At 34.4% G+C, this 21,662-nt stretch overlaps 1 protein-coding gene across 3 annotated transcripts in view; it reads right to left on the reverse strand.

Annotated features, from left to right (window-relative positions):
• LOC124640647 (rho GTPase-activating protein 7) overlaps nt 1-21,662 on the reverse strand; it is a 327,491-nt gene that overhangs the window by 77,499 nt on the left and 228,330 nt on the right. Inside the window, exon 1 of one of the 3 annotated variants that reach the window (XM_047178510.1) lies at nt 4,508-5,214. The exons of the other annotated variants lie outside the window; for them this stretch is intronic. Coding sequence (XP_047034466.1) covers nt 4,508-4,544 — 37 coding nt within the window. The 5' untranslated portion in view covers nt 4,545-5,214. Of the gene's footprint in view, nt 1-4,507; nt 5,215-21,662 lie in introns of those variants that run through there. 3 annotated transcript variants of the gene reach the window in all.

Raw genomic sequence — 21,662 nt, forward strand, 5'->3', positions numbered from 1 at the left:
CATTGCCAAATAATACTTATTTCAGTAAAAATAATTTTACATACTATAGCTTCCAACAGCGGTTTCACCCGCGTCCCGAAGGGTCTTATTTGTGTATCTGGATAAAAAAGGGCCCAAGAATATTTCCACTAATAAAGCACATTTTGTATCTTAGATCTGCTAAGCAAGAATGGAGATATTTATGCAAAATAATGACTAACAACGGAAAACTTTACTGAGCATTTTAATTTGTTCCCCAGTAGGTACTTAACATGACAGGAAAACGGAAATCAGAATGCATAATTTTAATAAAATAGATAATATATTCAACACGTGTTTTATTCCTACTATAGATAAGTTTTATCTAGTATGCATTGATTGTAGTAGTCAAGTGTTTATCGTTTAAATGACGTCAGATTATCGTCTACTGTAGACTATAGTAGACCACACACGATTAGTTGATTCCAATAGGCTACTACATATATTGTATGTATCGGCTATTAGTTCCTTGGAAACATGAACTTTGGCCCTCATACATGTATCATGTCAAATATGTTGATTCCAGTAGGCTAGGCTGTTTCTAAGAAAAATAGACAATGCCCCTTACATATGTATATTATAAGTAATTATGTCAAAGATACTACGAATTAATAATATAGGTAAGGGACTTTTTGAAAAACGTGGTAAGTAAATATGCTCATGCTAAGTATAGTTATAATGGCATACATCAGTACAGGTACCTAAGTTAACATGGTAATTAGTCCTGATTTTATTTCTGATTGTATGTTCAAAATCCAAAGAATCAAAATGTATTACTGTATTCTATATATAGCTACAAAACTCCTAAAGCATACATTGAGCATACAACTTAAATAACTCAAGTCAAAAGCTGCAAAATGGCCTACAGGAAACCATATATGCATTCAAGTATTAGATACTATTTCAATGGCTCGTGCCAAACTTAACAAAAAACGCCAGTAGTTCATACATCTTCACCACAAATTGCACCTTTTCGATGCAGCTGTTATGATTGCAGTTGCAAATAGGTGCAGCTGTCGTACAGATGCTAGTCCTATCATTTTTGTTATATCTAAGATTAACAAGAACTAAAATATACAGATAGTAATATATCCAATTTATGCACACATATTCTACATGTCCTACCTCATTTAAATATTTACAAAAATATTAATAAAAAGGAAATATAAAAATTATGCATCAAAAAACTCATCCGCGTCGCTGTCAGCGGGGATCGTGCCCAAAAGGCTGGCTGCATTGCCACGCTGAATGGCAATGCAGTTACGACAAGAACTAGTATGATATATAAAAACAATATCCTGGGTATTAGCGACACACCCAACCTTTGCATGTATATATGTACCAAAACTATCTACTACTTTCACAAATGTCAATGACCTCGTTAAAATACATTCCGTAGTTTCTGTTATCGAATACGAAAAATTACTTATATTCCGTCACCTAGGTATTATTCAGAATAACAAAAAAAAATATTTGTGAAAAAAAAAATTCTTCAATAAAAATTACACTAGTCAGCAAAATGCTGCCACTCAAAACGGCAACTACAGAAGACATAACTGTCCAACCAAGTTGTTCCCTTTACACTTTCAGCATAAAAACTGTCACAACCAAGCACTCCCATTCACTTCCACACTGCATTGTGTTGACGTAAAGCTAAATTCGTAAACATCTGTGAACTGGGTTGAATACAATGGCTGTAAAACCACGGAGTAGGTAAGATGAGAGATGATATAATGCAGGTAGGTCACGCCTTCTTCTAGGTCAAATTTTTACGGCGGGCATGATCAGTTATGAGTGAATTAATGAGGCGTTCGGGTTTTTTGAGACATCTGTTACTGTTACAGCCTTTTTATCGTCCCACTGCTGGGCACAGGCCTCCTCTCACACGGAGAAGGATTGAGCATTAATCATTGAGACATCTATCAATGTTTTTTTGTATTACAAAAAAAAATAATATCGGGTCCAAAGAAAGCGTATTAAGGCGAAAACAGTAAAGTTCCTTGCACACCCGCATTTTGGCGCGCTACCTTAGAAGATTTTCCGTTATGGCACCTCCACTAGTCATTTTGTTCTCCATGATCGAATACAATGGCGTGCAGCAAAACAGACCCAATTTGAAAGAATTGAATTATTTGTTTTTCAAATTACGCCTGTTTTGCCGATTGTTATGCAAACAATATTGACCCAGTTGTCTGGAAACCGAGTGTAATGAACGAATTTTGGACCGTCTTAATTTTTTCGTGTTGTTTTTATTGGGTGTTCTGTTTAAGTGATTTATTGTTATCGTAATTTGTTTTAGAAGCCCGGGTTATTAGTCATACCGTTTGTGTGTACCTGTGTGCATAAAAAAATGGACAGCCCACATGATTTTTTGATGATCGTGGTTTTTGGTCAGCTGTAAATTCTGTGATTAATGGTGCAAGTAAAGCTTGCAATGTTTTTTTTCATTAAAGAGTGATGCGTCTCATTATATGCGCGCAACTTATTTCAACACTATCGTGCTGTATTTCCGGAGGTAGCAATAATAATTAAGTAATAGAAAATCTTGAATAGATAAAATCTCTTTGCAGTCTTCACTTTCAAGAATTTGTTTCCAAACAATTACCGGAATTGAAGATTATTCAACATTGAAGCCCTACGAGAAAAGTTATCTTTTACGCAAAAGATTTACCTTTTCCTGAAACTGAAACACTTCAGCTGTATGTTCAGAAAACATCAAAAGATTGGCAATGTTTTGCTTTAATATCATCATACGAAGTTCGTAGTATATGAAGTTTATATTGTAAACAACAGCTGTTTGGTAAGAAACTCCTTTCTATGAATAGGTTTTGAAATAAACTATGATTGGGTTGAAGTACGGAAACCGTAAGGACCAAGGTTGATAGAACAGTTACAGTTGTACTTGTCAAGTAAGTTTGCTACTCCGAAATTAATTGCTAGTAACTTCAGGATAATCAAATTATAGTTAAGAACCAAACTACGGCGCAAGCGCAAGGTTTTAAATAGGTAACTTCAGAAGAGCTGAGATAATTGACGAGAAGTATATTTTTTAAGATTCTGATGAAAAATCAAGTTTTGGCTTAATCAGGTTATGTAAGCAATTTAAGTTTGTTTGTACTCTGGGTGGCTATAGAGTCGCTCCTATTGTATTTGACTGAACAATAATTGGAGATTTTTTTAATGTTCTGACGTATCTTTAACTTCTGATTCCTATTATGCCCTAAGATTGTTTTCTCAATGATGTCTTATTTACATGTCAATAGATTAGATCATTTGAAAGTTATGGCAGATCGGGGAAATACCAATATGAATCATGACCGACAAAGCATGCATAATGAATGGAGCAGGAAGGATTTGTTCTTATTTATTTCTATTTGGGATTTTATTACAGTGTCAAATAACATATAACTAAATAATACGTAAACATATAAGTATATAAAAAGAAAACAAATATTGGTGACGTTAACCATACTAAAAGATACCGAACTCTTTCCTAAATATGTATGTTTTTCACGACTACAACTTTTACAACCGCATCCATCGCTCTTTTAAAACCAAATTGGCTTCAAACTGTCTATACAAGCAGAAAGATGGATTGCATTTCTTTCCTTTCCCTCGTGTACCAGTAAAAAGTTCTAAACAGTAATGTGTTGAAGTAATTAGTAACTTATCTATAGAAGCCATTTTTGTTTGTATTTAGTGAACGCAATGTTATCTGACAAACATGTCGATTTATTTATTTGAATGTTTGGAGATATTCTAATTTTAAAATCTTATAAGACGTACTTATTACAAAGGTTTAAGGTAGGTAACATAATGTTCTTATTTAACATTATTTGATAGGTACATAATTCAGTCAGAAACTGTTTTTGTTAAGAGGCTGTTATTGTCATTTTCCTTGGTCTGATAAAAGTAAGTTACGACGTCTGAGCATTTAACATTTCGGTTATTATTTAGTAATCTGACATTAGAATGAAAATCTTCCAAAACAAGTGTGAAATACACAGTACATATGTCATGTAAATAAGAAGTGTGATTACTTTAGGTACCTTCCTATCTAGACCTCTGCACATACTTTGGTCAGTACACAGCCATGATGGCTGATGGATTTTCTTGTTGTTTAGAATTTTAGACAATCTAATCTAGTTCAATACAGCTATTGTTTAAGTGCTAGTAAACATAACAATCTGTCTGTTTAATTTGTTTATCATACTTTTGTGAGAAAAAGTGGTGAAGATTCTGTAGTGGAAAAATTCCACATTCTAATAGCGATATAAGAGTTTAGTACTTATTAGAATATTTGATTAGATAGCAAAAAGTATTTACTTAGTTAGAGTCTTTGGAACACAGATAACTATTCAATAAGTCCAAGAAAACTTAGAATAAAACCATCAAAACAAAACAAAATAACGGGAACAAAAGAAAAAACCTCGCCACATTTCGCACCAACTTTTACCAAATAAAAAAAAAAAGAAGCACACAAAATTACCTGTGATCTGATCAACACTTAAATTAGGAACACTCATTTTGCACAACACTGGCACACTAGAACACTAAACGCGCATCTTAGAAACATGCAGACTCCCGCGCATCTTTGCCAACACTGAATCACTCATTCATACGAAAATCTCAATCTATTAACTGCTATTTGTAACGTATTAACACATAAAACGTTATAGAACCAAGTAACATTTATTGGTCATAACTTAAATTGTTATAGGTAACGTTTTTCATTGAAAATTCGATCTAACGGTTCTTTAATAAGATGTTAAATTATCGAAGTCTCACTTAAAAACACTGGCCACTGCGTAATTTTGTCACAAATTGAAACCGACGAGCATTCTTTATTTGAACATTTGAATTTTCGAATTAACTTTTGAAATATGACGCGTGATAAATATAAAAGTCGATGTTTAAATTTAGAATGGTTTTATTTATAGATTTTCTTTTTTTTATTTTGGATAACGGTTTTGCACTTTGGACGGTTTCAGAATGAGAATTGTTTTGAATTTAAATTTAGAATGAATTGGAATTCGATTATTCTGATTTTAAAATTTTAATGATTCGAGTGTAGTGTACACGGATGTAAGAAACAAACGAGTGAGGCGACTAGTTGACTAAGAATGAGATTAGTTATCAGTGTTTATCGCAAGCAGTCGTTATGCGTCCTTTAATCGTTGGTCGCGTCACCCCGATAGCTGGCCACACTACTGGACTACATAAAAACTCTTGTTTGGATATGGTAACTACACAATTTACATTTTTATAAGGAAATCAATATTTACCCAAGAACCTGTTCTGAGAATAATTTTGTAGTTAAATGTAATTAGATCGTTTGTACTGGAATGTGGTCGTGGATTTTTCCTATGTGTTTGATTGTCGATACAAACATTAAAATTAAACTGATTCTATTGAGTACAACAATTGACTCATCGACACAATAATATTATATAATAGATATCCAATTACGCATTTGGTGCAATTACTGGCTTTTTCCTGTATCTACTACCTACGATATACCGTTTTTTTCTCTCCATAAAAGTATAAGCTTATTACCTCAATGTAAAGGGAATGGGTTAAAGAATTAGGGACCGAAGTATTTAGAACTACCTTATCTATTCATTCAAAGTGTACATACATGTAACATACTAATTTAAAACTACTACTTTACCTGTAATGCTGTGGAAATTACCTATTTACGACAAAAATTGCCATTTCCTCATTAATTTTTGGACGATTCAATCTATTGTAATTGACAATTTGAATTATCAGATTCAGTTTTTCAACTGAATAATTGTAGGTTTGCTTTTTGAATTTCGAACCACTTATTACATAAAAAATATTAAAAAAACATAACCTATCTAGAGCGTCATTTTATATGCTCAGTTTAGGATTTGAAAATCGATTTGAAGGTTTTAAAAGCGATGGGTTTTAGCCAGTAAGAGTCCGATACTCCCTCACGCTGTACCCACAGAGACAGTTTCATTTGAGATGAACAAACAGACAAACTTTTACCTTTACCATCACAAAATGGTCAGTAGGTATTACAATGTTCTTATACGTATTAGTTAACAAATGACGTGACATATAGAAATAGAACAGAAATGACCTCATGGTCTAACTTAGGTGGGTCAGCAGCCTTATAGGATGCAGTCATGCATTTAGGCGTGAACCGGCGATTTTGAAGTCCCAACTTTGGAATATTTTAATGGCTCTGTTTGTATGTAAATGCATACCTACTGATTTACTTTTGTTAAGTTGGAAAAAATATGATTTTTTCAGTGCATTTTTTTCCTATGTGAAGGATCAATTTAAGAATGAAAATTAAAAACAAAAGCCAGTCGTTGAACAGACAAATACTGTTAAAAAATATCAAAAGCTTACGGTGAGTCGCACCATTTAAGTAAAAAAATAACCGAACCATTTTCAGTTGTCAAATCGCCAATTTGACCAATGGGAGGCAAGAACACAGGTGGTTATAGCTAGATAGCTTGCTACTACTACAATAGTTCTCATTTAAAGGTGCAACTAACCCTTAGAAGACACTAAGTACTTACAAAGAAGGTTCCTAAGTAAAGTCACTTATAAAAAGAAAGGGCCCTAAAACGCGCGTCAATGGCTTAAAAGACCTCTAAACTGTCCCGATACGCAATATAACCCTTTATCTATGACAGTAGTGAGTGAAAGCCAATAGTACCGTCAGGTAGCGAGGAAACTCAGGCGATTTTACAGCATAATAATAATTTTACGCGGTTTTAATGGCCACACTTGCTAGGGTGACTGTGATGTTTTGTGATGTGGGACAAATATTTTTTAACATTAAAGTATGGGACTTATGTAATATTTTCGAAGGGTTATTTTGTTATGATAGATTTTAAATTTTAAAGTGCGTATTATTTCTTCAAAAATAAAGATAACTAGACATTGTTGAAGCGGTCAGAAAATGGCACGAAAATGTCAAAAGAAACATCGAATTATCAAATCTTTTTCAAAACCGATAAGATAACAACATCTTCAAATATATTGCGGGAAGGAAGCCAAAATCACGTAGGTAACCTTAGTCCTCTGATCTCATTGCAATAACATTAGTTTTTCACAGTATATAGTCTTAGCAGTGTAGAGTACGAGTTATGTATCTGTATTATTGAAGAGGACTTATAAATATGTAGAACAATGTAAAAAAATGGAGGTTATTGTTTTAGAACTAATGAAAGACATAGTTCCTTTCAGGAAAAAAGAAAAGCCTCATTTTCCTTTTGAGACCCAATACTTTATACAATGAAAACATAACTAACAAAACTGAAAAAAAACAACAATTCCTTCAAGAAATCCAACCATCACGGTTACGCATGTTATCAGAACATAAATACAACACAACATAAGTCATAACATCGCTTGAAATAATCCAGTTCCGATAGCGAGTGCAGTAAAATTGATTGTTATCGATTCCAGTAAATCTGACTCATGAATTTCAGGTGCTTATACTGAAAAGCTGCAGTTTCAGTGCTATGGGGAAAACTTTAGTAGATTTGGATCTCGGATTTATAAACAAAAGGCTTTTGACTAATGTCTTTTGAATGGTTGCCATGTTTTAAGGAACGGTATATAACCGACGTGAAAACGAATGATCTCTGCTTGATCTGTATGTATGTTTGTGATTGTTTGTATCACGTTTCACCATCATCATCATCATCATCCTATCGCAGTCCACTGCTGGACTCTCCAAGTGCACGCCACTGAGATGTATCACGTTTGACCTATTTTAATACGGTTTTCAGCATAGTATTATTGAGACTTAAAATGTTGTAGTTAGTGTTGAAGTCCGTTTAATCGTTTTGTAAAAAGTTTTTTAACTACCCATCCACAGACTTGTCCCAAACCTCAAATTGTCACTCTACTCCATGAAAAAAAAATATTCCCTAATAACAAAACTGTCCCGAACTTTATATGGTCAGTATGGTCACCCTACCCCATAAACTCCACCAATCCGTGCTACACCAATAATAAAGCCAAAAGCGATATTCCACGCATGGTCCTGACATGCGTCAGGACCATGCGTGGAATATCGCTTTTCTTCATTCTGCTTTTCTTCTTCATTTTGCTTTTGGTCACCGCAGTTTCCAGATGTTCTCTGTATCTATGTGCCGAACTAGGGTATACTCGTGATCACTATGTGAGTTTACGTATTAAAGTAAACATTTACCGTCTTACCACAAAAACTTTTAAACGTCAGTTTATGCCTTGTCTAAAAAAATGACAAATTATGACGTTGACATACGGTTCATTTTTCAGCCAAAATTTTATTAGACAAGTGTAAAACAGGGGTTAAAGTTTTTGTAGTAAGGCCATTATGGTTTATTAATGTTTGTGGGATATACCTATGTATCTACCATGTATTATTGGCAGGTGCCATAACTATGTAAATTATTAAGATGTTGACAGATTTTCCAGTAATGATCATTTTCAGTAATTGATAAAAGACTAAAAAATAGGAAGCAATTTTTAATATGCTCAATTAAACTGTAGTTTAAAAAATCGCCTTCATTAGGTGTTTACAAAATAAGCGAGCACCTTGTTTTTCGCCTCCTTATTTTTGTGCCTGACTCTATTGTTAGTTATTTTCCCTTCTTAAAAGCAGCAAAATAGGAATTACTTAAAGCCCTTATAATAACTGAAAAAAAAATTTTGTTTGTTTGAACCTGCTAATCTACTATTACTAGCCAATTTGAGAAAAGTGTTTCACTGTAACATAGCCCATTAATCAAAATAACCTAGAGCTTCTTTTTTTTTAAACGACGTCAAAAATCATCAAATGACCCCTCCCGCTGTGGGTTAGCAGCGGTGAGGGAGTGTCAGACTCTTACTGACTAAAAACCGTCGTGTTCCGTCGTAGGCCGTTTATGTACCAGGGCCGCTTTTCTTTCGAACAACCCGCAGCCCCGAAGTAACCTAGAGCTTAGGTTACTTTTTATTCGGTCGTTTTTATTCGGTCGTTTCCATGGCACGCGGATACAACAGCTAGGAGAAGCTAGTTTGTTTATAAATAACTTTGATAACATTTCGTAACTAGTTTGTATTATCAACGAGAACAATAACAGACAAATTAGAAAGATAACGATATCTTAATGTGTGTATTTACCGTTTTTGTGTAACCGCACTTAGTTAACAGATGATAAAGTCTACAGATTCATCATCCCCCTTCTTGTCGGCTTCCAGTCTATGCGGATGCAGCTGAATGCCAATATTTTACAAGGAGCTACTGCCTATCTGACCTTGTCAACCCGGTTATCTGGGCAATCCAAAAACCGTCGGTGAGGCTGATTGTAAGACTTTTTTGCTTGTGAAAGGTTACGGAAAAAGTACCTATAGTACCTAATATCTTTATCATATTTCACTGACGGGCGGTTAGCCTCAAAGTAATTTATTGATTAGCTTGTGTTATGCGTTAGCACAGCATAGAAACTCCAGGGAACAACAACTTGCTTATGTTATAATATGATTATGTATACAAAGTTGGCCCTCTGTCCGACTACATAATCTTGTGAAGAATCCAAGATGGCGATCGTACATCATTATAATATTGCCAAACATCAATCACTGGTCTGAGGTCAACTACTGAATATGTTAAACAACCATTCATGATTGTATTGGTATTATTATTTTATACTAATATACATAGATATGTGTTATCGACTTGAATATGTCGCAATCAACTGGTTGGAAATACTTAGTAAATTAAACGCATTGATTATATTCAAAGTAAATTACCTAATAGGTATCCTATTGATACTACAAACGCGAAAGTTTGAATGTTTGTTCCTCTTTCATAGGAATCCCATTGATATTATATACGCGATTTTTGTTATTCTTATTTTTGTAAACTGCTGAAAGGATTTTGATGAAAAGGCGAATTTAGCTTATGTATTAGAATAATTTATAAGCGACTTTTTATCCAAGTGCAGGAAGTAGTTCTCTAGGTATTTTGTAACCCATTTATTCTTTGTAAACAATATCAAACATCGACTAAATTAAATGAACAAAAAGGTCCAAAACTTGACCAAAGAATTGACCTTAATACGTCATTTTACAAAGCATTAACTTCGTAACAGCGATCCCGAGCCTAACAGAATGACAAGTAATAATTATCGCATTAAGATGTTGCAGCAAGAACTTGTTACCCGACTTACGGCCATCTCTGAGGTATTAAGTGTTTACACGATAATCCCCAATTTGAAAGCAAAACTGACGTAATCTGAAGATCATAATCAGAGCGGTTTAATTTACGGGCAGAAGCGATATAAAAATCTAAATAAACCTCTAACTAAAAACTAAAAAAGAAATATAAAATTCTGCCAGCGGTTTTATCCGCACCCCGTGGGACATCTGCGCACCCTAGCAAAAAACAGTTTTCACTGATAAGTAGGTTATCTATCTAAACTGAAATAATTTTGGATATCGGCCCAGTCTAGTGGGTAACTCCAAAGGTTAGTGTGTTCTAACAAACAAACTCTTCAAAATTGTAATATTTGTGTCCCGACATTATTAAATAACTCAGGTTGATCTTGAACTAATATCAGTCTACATTTTTATTAACCATTCAAACCATTTATTAACCATACATACATACTTTGAATGTGAACACAAAGCATACGAAAAAGGAAACAGTATGGCAAGGGGTATATCTCAATATAAGCTGCATCAAATTATAGGTACCTGATTAATTATTCAAACTAATAAAAATAAAAGCGCCATTATTTTTTATAAAAATCGCTTGTGCTTATGCCACATACCCAACACCAACTTAAAGTCGGGCATTCAGCTTCACATGGCCACCGGGTGGCCCGGAAGCCGTTTATAAAGAATTTACCGCGCTTTACCGCGGTTTACCGGCTTGACCTCAAGTACGGACTTGGTCAAATATGTATGCTTTGACTAACTCCGAGGTAAGGTAGCTTGGAGGTAGTTGTTAGTGAGAGATGAAGCTAATGCGTAATTGTTGAGAATATTTGTTTGGTTGTTGATTTTACATTGTGGTTGTATCATACGTATCAAATGAAGAGCAAATTATTTTGTAATATGGAGTTAAATTTTACAGAGCTAAAATATATTTTATTTAAGTATTTAAATTGTATTCTCGCTATAAACAACAATAATAGTTCCTATCACCACTAAAATAACTAGCTAAATGAAAGCTAGAGACTACAAAAATTGTAATTACCTCTATGTATAAAAATACATGGTGATTCTATATATCTATACTAATATTATAAAGAGGAAAACTTTGTTTGTTTGTTTGGTTGTAATGGATAAACTCAAAAACTACTGGACCGATTTAAAATATTCTTTCACCATTAGAAAGCTATATTATCTGCGAGTAGCATAGGCTATATTTTATCCCGGTGCAGGCAGTAGCTCCCACGGGACGCGGGTGAAACCGCGGGAAAACGGCTAGTCATATACATATATTTTTTATTAAAAACCAATATTTATGCAAATAACCTTAACTTTGTCAACAAAAACCATTAACTACATTAAAAAAATAAATGAAAAAACAATTTCAATTTTCTTTTCGCGCTCTCAACGTCTGGTCTGGTCGTTACACTGACTTAAGTAACATTAGGACCAACAAGACTCCATTTCATACAAATTCATGGTCTCATAGGGAGGTTTGCGCCATCAACCATGGCGCTGGGACATTTTTACGACACCCCGTGTCTCGTTAAAAAGTATTTAACTATATTTTTTATGTGTAGTTTAAAATTCTTTGGTGAAAGATGGTATGTTTATGATGTTAGAACATGTGGTTGTGTTTGGGAATTGAAGATGGTTTAGTGGCTGATGAAATAGTTTACATAGATACTAATTTTTGAGTAATAATTTTGATATTTTTAAGAGTACATAGTGACTTCGTCAGTCGACTTAAAAAAAGAGCAATGTGGCTTGAGTGATGTTATCTAATGGGCATATAGTTTCGATCCAGAAAGTCAACCATAAGAAAGTCCTGGAAAGCAAATACATCCGTTCTGATTCCTTCAAAAGATAATTTTACGTACTTACACGTAAAGTACAGTAAATACAGATTCTGTATTCTGTATTACAGAATAAAAACATAAACGCCTAAAACCTGACTATCCGATTATAAAAATAAACGATGTTCTTAAAATTAAAAGAGCAACTTTTTCTCGGAATTTCCTCTTTCTGCACTTAAACCAACCATTGAATAATTTATTTTTAAAATTAATGATTCACAAGCAGAATTACTGCGAATCGAATTATTTTCGACAACATTCGGAAATGCCGTGCGAAATTCGACGAACATAGATTATGGAATTTGTTTGTTACCTTTTCCTGACTTCTAGAGAAATGATCTTTAGAAGTTATTTTGATCGTATGTTTTTTCAAACTAAAAGTCAAATCATTTATTAAATTTTTACAAGAACATATGAAGTCAAAAAATAACTAGGTTTGATTCTACTTGCCCATTCCAAAAGTAGCTTCCTATGGAGAAGAACGGGCAAGAAACTCCATGGTTACTCTTTTTCAAAATAGTGTGGTTTTAGAAATGCCTAAATTTTATGTTTTCCAGAAAGTAAAACACGAATCATTCTTCTGTCTAGCCTATTTCTTATACAATATGAGTCTGACATGATCTGATGAGTCTACATCGGTGTAATTTCTAAAAGGATTAAGTCATCTGTATGGTAATCCGCCTTTACCGATTTAGGTAAAATTTTGTATGAGAACAGATCATAGCATATCCATAAGAGCTAAGAATTTAAAAGACCCGCGTTTGATCACTATTAAATAAATAAATAATTCGACATCACCGAATAAATTGTAAAAGACCAATTTTCCGAGAAATGAAAGCGTTGACACATCACTGTCTTGTCAGGTTGGCCTACTTACCGCCAATAGCCAATTATGGCCAACGCCAAATAGGGCCAACGTTTGTTTTCGGCAATCAATGCAATTATGTACAACTTTGGTGTTAATTAGTATTAATTGTTATATAATTAAATATAAGTGTTTTTGTCCAAATTAAGTGGAAAGTATACTTGCTTAATAGCTTAGTAACTTACCGTCGTAATTTATGAGTGTGCCATTTTTTTTGAACAGAAATATCCTCATCGACATTCAAGATTTTTCAGCTAAAAGAAAGTGGTGTAATACAATAGTTTTTTGAAAGGCTATTTCATATAATGTTGGATATACAAATGACACTCAGATGCCCCTATTTAACATGCCTCTCGAAACATCCAAAACATTGAATCAACTACAAATCACCAAAACCAGCATTTACGACATTACACATACTCAATGCTCATATACCAACATCAAACGACCAATATGTCCCCACTAGGTCAGTACCATAACATTTTCACCAAACATTTGTTACATAAACGCCAACACGAGAACCGCAGCGTGGTTAAGCGCTCGTTAAAATTCACTATAAACAGATGACCAGAGTTAGGCGTCAATTGGCCATAAATTCTCTATGGCTTTCGTTACGGTGAGGTTGTATACCAAGATAGGCGACATGGAAGCGGAGATGCGTAGCATAACAAACCTTCTACAATTTTATAAATAATTGTGTAGTATAGATACTATCATTCATTACCCTAAGCAAAGCTATGATGAATGATCCACTTTTTTCAAGTTGATATTTCTTATTATTTCGGAGTCAAGCAACGATATAACCTAATTAGATGATCTATCTATCTAAGTAAATTAACGTGATGTGTACTTAAAAGCGGATCCCGTGCAGAGTTTAATCACATAATCTTGTCATTTTTTATTATTATTTCTAAGCCTTGCATGTGCAAGAGAAACTACTAATGTTGTTCTCCAGGGTTCTTCCAATACGATACGAAGCTATACATAGCATTCACTACACAACCATCCTAATTCTTGTCACTTTCTTTAGGAATTCGATGTCCGATTTATGACTGTCGTAACGTAATATTATTTGTTTTTATACATTTCCTATGGTCTTATGGCGATATTCTGAATATTTAAGCACCTATTTTAGCACATTTTCTCACATGGTTATAAACTTTATATTCATGGAAAACATATAATATTAAATATCTTGCATGCGTAAAGGGATTTGTATGTAGATATCTTTTGTGGCTTGTTTCTGTTTTTCTTTTTTAATGTTTCAATTTTAAATATTCGGGTGACATTAGTTTTACTACAGTGATTGTAAACGTTTGGTTTTAGTGTCAAGCCAGTATGACATATACATCATCATCATCATCAGCCTATAGCAGTCCACTGCCTCTCCAAGTGCACGCCACTGAGATCGATTTTCGGCTGCTCGCATCCAGCTCCTGCCAGCCGTCTTGCGCAAGTCATCACTCCACCGTGCCTGAGGACGTCCTACACTACGATTGCCGAGTTAAAATAATGAATTTAAAACGAAGCTAGGTATGTAACATTTTGAGGCAACGCTCACACAAATGACTACTGTAGTAAAGATATTTCAAGCCAACTCAGTTAACCTCTTGTATGCCGCTAATTAGAGAACAATAGAAAATCCATTGTGTCTCGCGTAGATCTGTGCACCGGCATACAAGGGAATAAAACAAATTATACCAAACCAGTCGACCAGTTAAATTATAAACCTAAAAATAAGTCTCAATAAGTAACTATAGGTAACTGAATCTTACACATAGAATGATTTATGTAAGTAATACACAACATCCTACTATTGGTTTACGAATTCAATACCCATTGTCTTCTATTAGATTTAAATAGTACACGCTCTTGCTAAATTATTGACAGTGGGCACCGGGAGGTGTTGCAATTAAAGGTAAGAACAGACTTGGTATAGAACACTAAGATTTAAAATGTGACAAAAAATGTGCTCCGTGTGGTTAGGAATCTTGAAGTTATTGGATTGAAATGGTTAAAAAGAAAATGTGCTCTCTTGAAATCTTGAAAATATTGCATAAAAACCTTGTTGGTGTTACCAAAAAGTTTAATACACGTTTGACGAAAAATTTTGAAAAGTCGATGGATAAGTTTGTAAGGGTACAGAAAACACGATTGATAAATACCTAGAGTTAGCTCTAGGTATTAGGTTTCTGTATTTTTAATTCTTAATTTACTTTTCTCTCCGTTCTTCGAAGGCTCTGTTTTTCGAAATTTATTCTGACAACATTATTTGTTACACTCGGATGCTCCTTAAATTATTTTACAAGTCTTTCAAGATGCAAATGAAAAATCATTCGACCAATATGTCCAGCAGTGGACTGCGATAGGCTGATGATGATGATGATGATGAATATGTTATATTACTACTCTTATTTGCACCCATTACCTAGGTATACAAAATCCTAGTTCATAAATATGTACCAGATTCACACATTTAGAATTTCATGAGCTTTCGCATTTCCATCTGACAGCAATATAACACGCGTGCAAGTGTTAGACAAGTATGTTACAACCCTAATGCTTATGTTAGAATTAGCATCTACCTACATCATCCTACTGATGGATAATGTTATTAAGTTACCTAAGTTAGTTAAGTTAGCTAAGTTATTAGTTTGAGCGTGACTTGGGCCTATTTGGTGGGATTCCGAATGTTAGGTTTCTGTGTTATTTTAGTGTGTGGGTGGTTGCAGTCATAAGTTGTGAATGACCAAATGACGTCATTGTTTTATTGTGTGTATATTTATTGGTGTTATTTATTACCTATACTTTGTTACAGATTTTTCCTGGTAGTAAAAATACTATTATGGATTCCTAACTTATAAAAAGTTACAGATTGAGTGCGAACATTTCTAAAAATATGTCCGACACATTGTAACATTAGTGCAAGAATATACTAGCAGCCGTGGACGTCATGACGTTTCTTTGAATATTTTTAGCTACCTTAGTTTATAATGTGAGTACCTGTAGTTCATAGGATTTTATGATATAAGTATGTCTTCAAAAAAGTCGTCGTGGTGGCCTAGTGGGTAAAGGGCCAACCTCAAGTATGAGGGCGCAGGTTCGATCCCAGGTCAGGCAAGTACCAATGCAACTTTTCTAAGTTTGTATGTACTTTCTAAGTATATCTTAGACACCAATGACTGTGTTTCGGATGGCACGTTAAACTGTAGGTCCCGGCTGTCATTGAATATCCTTGGCAGTCGTTACGGGTAGTCGGAAGCCAGTAAGTCTGACACCAGTCTAACCAAGGGGTATCGGGTTGCCCGGGTAACTGGGTTGAGGAGGTCAGATAGGCAGTCGCTTCTTGTAAAGCACTGGTACTCAGCTGAATCCGGTTAGACTGGAAGCCGACCCCAACATAGTTGGGAAAAAGGCTCGGAGGATGATGTCTTCAAAAAAGTTAAATAAAAGTAACCACCTAAGTTTACTTTATAAGGTTATTTTACCTCCTATCGTAAAAAAAGTTGACCCAAAGAATGCAACAACACATATTTGCTGACCAAATCTATGTACTTTAGTATACTCCTGCCAACTTTAGACAGAAACCAATCACATCCCACTCAAGTCGATAATTTGCAACATTTCTCACTGATGACTAACAATAACAACAACATAGGTACTTAGATTTACATGTCAAGGGAAACTTGCAAATTACATTTTGTAACACCTAATAAGATTTAAAGAGACAGCTTATGTATTTGTGAATATCTTAGACCATTGAACCAACTGTAGAGGTCATTGCTTTCCTAAAGATACGAGTGCGCCCGCCGGCACAACTTGTATGTAGTATGTATGACGGTTTTGTCGTGTTCGTGCGTAACGATGTGACGATTTGAAAAAGGTGGCTGGCACTGGATGGATGCCTGCTGCCTATGGTCGGGGTGGTTGGCGTACGTTAGAGAAGGTACATTTCAAGCTACATTCGGCAGTAGAAGGTAACTGGCTGATATTATGAAGATGATAAGTTATAACAATTTTTTTGCGGTGCCTCGCGCCCCGCGCTTAAATTAGCAGACTTTTTCACAAATAGTATTGTGCCCACGGCGGTTCCAGTTGATTGTATACTCTAAGCTAAATACCGATTTATGACCCAAAGGCACTAAACGGAATTACGGATTTACCGTAATTGGAAATGTCATTATTGCATGTCGTGATTGAAATTGGAGTGTTAAATAGAGTACTATTGGGTTTGGTAATCGATTATTGTAGTCGATATTTCCTGCTTCTTGATAGGCTATTGAATCGAATGGGCTGGATAATACCGTTTCAATTACGAGCGAAAAGCAAAGAAAGCAATCGATCTTACAAAATCGATTTTATAGCTCAGATAGGCAGTCGCTCCTTGTAACTGGTACTCAGCTGCATTCGGTTAGACTGGAAGCCGACTAACATAGTTGGGAAAAGGCTGAGGAGATGATGATGATGTTGAACTACACAGCACAGATTATTATACTTTTAAAACACTTATCATTGCAAGAATTTTACTAAAAACAAAACAAAATCACTGGAACACCACCGAATTTAACAGAGATTTTCGTAACACCACGTATAAAATGACGTCATTCCGTCTGATTTCGTAACTGGCACTCCTACGTGTGTAGTTCTTAATTCCCCTCAGCAAATGTTAAATCTTAAACAAACATTTGTGCTAAGATGACTGACATCATCTTGCGCGCGCGCTTTTACGCGTTTTTTGTTGTGGTCTAAAATGGGAGCGATTTAAAAAAAAAAAGTCCACTTGCAGCTATTTGCGAAGGAGATTATCCAGCTGAGCAAAATATGTATGGACAAAGGTTGCGCGGACAGAGGTGCACCCTCTATTCCATCACTCTCATAGTCTGATGGGACGGCGATCCGACACTGCTGAAGAGAGGTCAGGCACAGGACCTAACAGCTGTTAAGGACTTCCATATAATTTAGGTAATTAGGCTACATTTTTTTTTTTTTTTTTCTTTTATTTATCATATTTACAGTAAATACATGATTATACATTTAAAACAGCAACCAAAAACCACTAGGTTTAAACATGTGCTATCACGAATCCATCTCAAAAGCGAAGTTTTATAAAATGAGGTTTTACAAATATATACTACGTTAATGTCGCTAACAATATAAACAATTTAAGATAAACACATTCCTAAATAATACTTAAGTAATATTGCTTTAGTTTACATTTTATGTTCTTTGGCGTAATATTATTTTTTATTTCTGAGGGTAGGTTATTAATAAGTCTGGGTACAATATAAGCGGTAGTTCGTTCACCATAGGTGTTGTTGGCGCGCTGTGTAAGAAGCCTATTCTCAGAAATTGCCCGAGTGCATACAGGATGTTCGATTTTGTTTCTTGATTTTTTAATGAAAAATTGTTCTTTTAATAATAAAAACTTGAATTGAGTGTTAACTGGTAAGACATTACAATGTTTAAAAAGGCCATTTATGTTATCGTAAAATTTATTTTTAATTTTTGGTGATACTAGTTTTTTTAGAATTTGAATTTGAGTTTTGTAAATACTGTCAAGATATGTTTTATAAGTACGACCATAGCTACTAAGGCCATACTGGATGTACGATTCCGCCAACGCATAGTAAAGCATTACCTTCACTTTGAAGGACATCCGCCCACTCCTGAACAATATTATGTTTGTACATTGTCCGTCTTACCACAAAAACTTTTAAACGTCAGTTTATGCCTTGTCTAAAAAAATGTCAAATTATGACGTTGACATATGGTTCATTTTGCAGCCAAAATTTTATTAGACAAGTGTAAAACAGGGTTTAAAGTTTTTGTAGTAAGGCCCTGTATGTCTTATGGTCCTACACCATGTAGATATTCTTGGGATTAACTGCCTCGTTGGTCTAGTGGTCGCAAGTGTGGCTGCTGAGCACGAGGTCTCGGGTTCGATTCCCGAGTCGGGCCGAAATCGCTTTGTGGGTTTTAGAAGACTTTCACAAAGCAGCCCGAAGCCTGGAAGTTGGTGATTGATTCACCCGTGCATCGGAGAGCACGTAAATGTCGGTCCTGCGCCTGATCTCTTTCCGGTCGTGTCGGATTGCCGTCCCATCGGGCTATGAGAGTGAAGGAATAGGGAGGGCACCTGTGTCGGCGCAAATGCTTGTGCACTATAATATGTCCTGCGCAGTTGGCTAATCTCCTTACATGAGAACAGCCGCCGTAGCCGATAATCGGCTAGGAGGACATCATCATCATTCTTGGGATTGAGCCTACTGATAGCCGAGCAAGCCGAAAAGACAAGTTGCCAGAGATTTAAATGCTTAAAGCGTGAATATTTTTATTTTCATCAGAGAATAAGGTTTGTCTGATTCAATCTGATTTTAAGAGTAAGAACAGAACCGGGCTACGGTCTACAGGGTTACTTGTGAGTAGTGCGCATCCTTTCATGAGGTGATAGTGTAGGTCAATACGGATCAATTTGAGCATGGGATACACTGGGCAAAATTTAACCCTTTTCAAGATAATCAAACTTCACCTCATGAAAGGATGCGCTCTACATACAAGTAACCCTGTTTAATTTGGTAAACATTAAACCAACGCTTTTGATTTCAAAAATCCGTTTCCCGCTCATGACTTACACACAATTTATTCACGTTACGTTTTAGATCTGTTTAGGCAGCACTTAGGAAATATTCAGCGAATCTCGTTGTGTTTGTACAGTACACAGTACATACTTGTTTGTGTACTGTGTACTTGTGTTGTGTACTGAGTGTGTACATTGTCGACTTTTGTCATTTTATTTTTAGTAACATTTTGACTGTATTTGTGATAGATAAGAGGTATTTACGCATTTTTGCTAAGATTAAAGTTATGAAATGAACTGTCTTAACAGACTCAGACAGCCAGATAAGGTTACTTTTTAATTTTAGATTCTCCATCATAGCAAATTATTTACGAGTTACGATTTTTGTGAGTCAATTTTATGTTTCAGTTCATAAAAATAGGTTTTTGGAGTCGATATTAGAGATATTTTAAGCCTTAAGATGACACTAGTGTCACATGAACGTACCAATTTTAATATGAGAACATATTCTAAAGCCAATATCTATGAGGTATGGGTAGAGCCATAGAGTTTTTGAAATTCAGTTCCCCACAATTTCAGCGAAATCTTAGGTTAAATAATAATGGGCTCAAAATAAAACTAATCACTATCTGTTCATACTCGATTTTAATTAAATCAAATGTCCTTTGTCTTTTCAACATAAAACTAACAACCTCAAAAATATCGCATTTCACGGTCATTGCAAAATAGTGCAGGAAAGCAACCACAATAAAACATCGATAAAATCTAAAATCGAAACATGTTCACTAGTTCGAAAAAATCTAGCTGCTAATTCTAAATATCGCATTTCGGTGTTCGTGAGGAAATTCAATATACGTCTGTGACTGACAGATTGACACCTCGCTTATTTGATTAATCACTTGGTGTCAAAATGGGGCTTGATATTACAGTTGGGTACACTCAAGATATGTTGCTATTTAGTTTCAATGTCTAGAATATTGTACGGATATCCTGTGACTTTAATTGCGTAGGTACAGACGCTAGTACCTAAATCAATCGCCGAATCTGTCAAATTTTACCAATAGAAAATTGACCTTCTACAATTGTGATAAGGTTGATATATAATCAATTGAAGAAATTTAACAGATTGATGTGTTGTCATATGTACCTACTTACCTACATAGTAAAAAGTAGCCTTAAAAAGTTTAATAAACATTATATTAATGGCCGCAATTCAGAAATAAATTTCACAGATTACTTTTTAAAATTAAGAAAACACGTGAACGTTGATTTTAAGGCGGTTTTTCTTGCAAATATTTACATATTATTCAAATACTTTGAAGCCCAGTTTTAAAGTTTGTTTTTGCTTGTTTATTTATTTTGTCCACAGTAAGTACTTACTTGCCTTCTGGTATGCAAATTAAATTTAATATTTGTGAGTAAATATCTAATTTAGATTACTGAAAAAATTAATCTTAGGTAAGGAACTCAAAAAATAAGATTTCGATTTTTAGTAAACATAAAAAAATCTGTTGACTTTTTTAAAATGTAAATTCTCTTTTAAAGTATAGTGTTGTACCCACACCACATCGATAATTTTTTGCCATCAAATCGATTTAATCGGACCAGTTTATTTACACAATAGGCGATTAATCGATTGAAAGTAGATATCAATTCAAATGAACGATCGATCGATCAAATGAAAGTATAGATCAATATCTGTGGTCAAATAAATAAGAATCTGAATTATAACAATGTGATATCGTTATTTATTATGTCTCTGCTAAAGAAATATTTGAATAATAATTGCCTTGCTTGATGTAACAGAATGATTGTAAAAATAGTTTGAATTAAACGTGAAGTCAAAATATTTCGTCATGCAAAAATAACATAGACGTTACACAATTATAAGTGAATTAGGACTTTAATTTTTTAATGTGTAACGAAGCTTAGAACTTCAAAGGCTTTATTCATTATATTAAAAAAAAAACACTTTTGGTAATAAATACCTTTACAAGTTCATGATAAAATTTTGACTTTGATTTTCGCACATAGAAATGTTAATACAATGACGTCTGTTCTTAAGAAAAGCATAGCTTAAAAAAGTAGAAAAAAAAGTAAAAGTAGTATCTATAGTTAAAATTTAACTCAGTATTGATGCCATTAAATCCTTTTCGTACTTCATAACTCCATT

This window comes from Helicoverpa zea, chromosome 21 (genome assembly GCF_022581195.2).
Source record: "Helicoverpa zea isolate HzStark_Cry1AcR chromosome 21, ilHelZeax1.1, whole genome shotgun sequence".
Taxonomy (NCBI): Eukaryota; Metazoa; Arthropoda; class Insecta; order Lepidoptera; family Noctuidae; genus Helicoverpa; species Helicoverpa zea.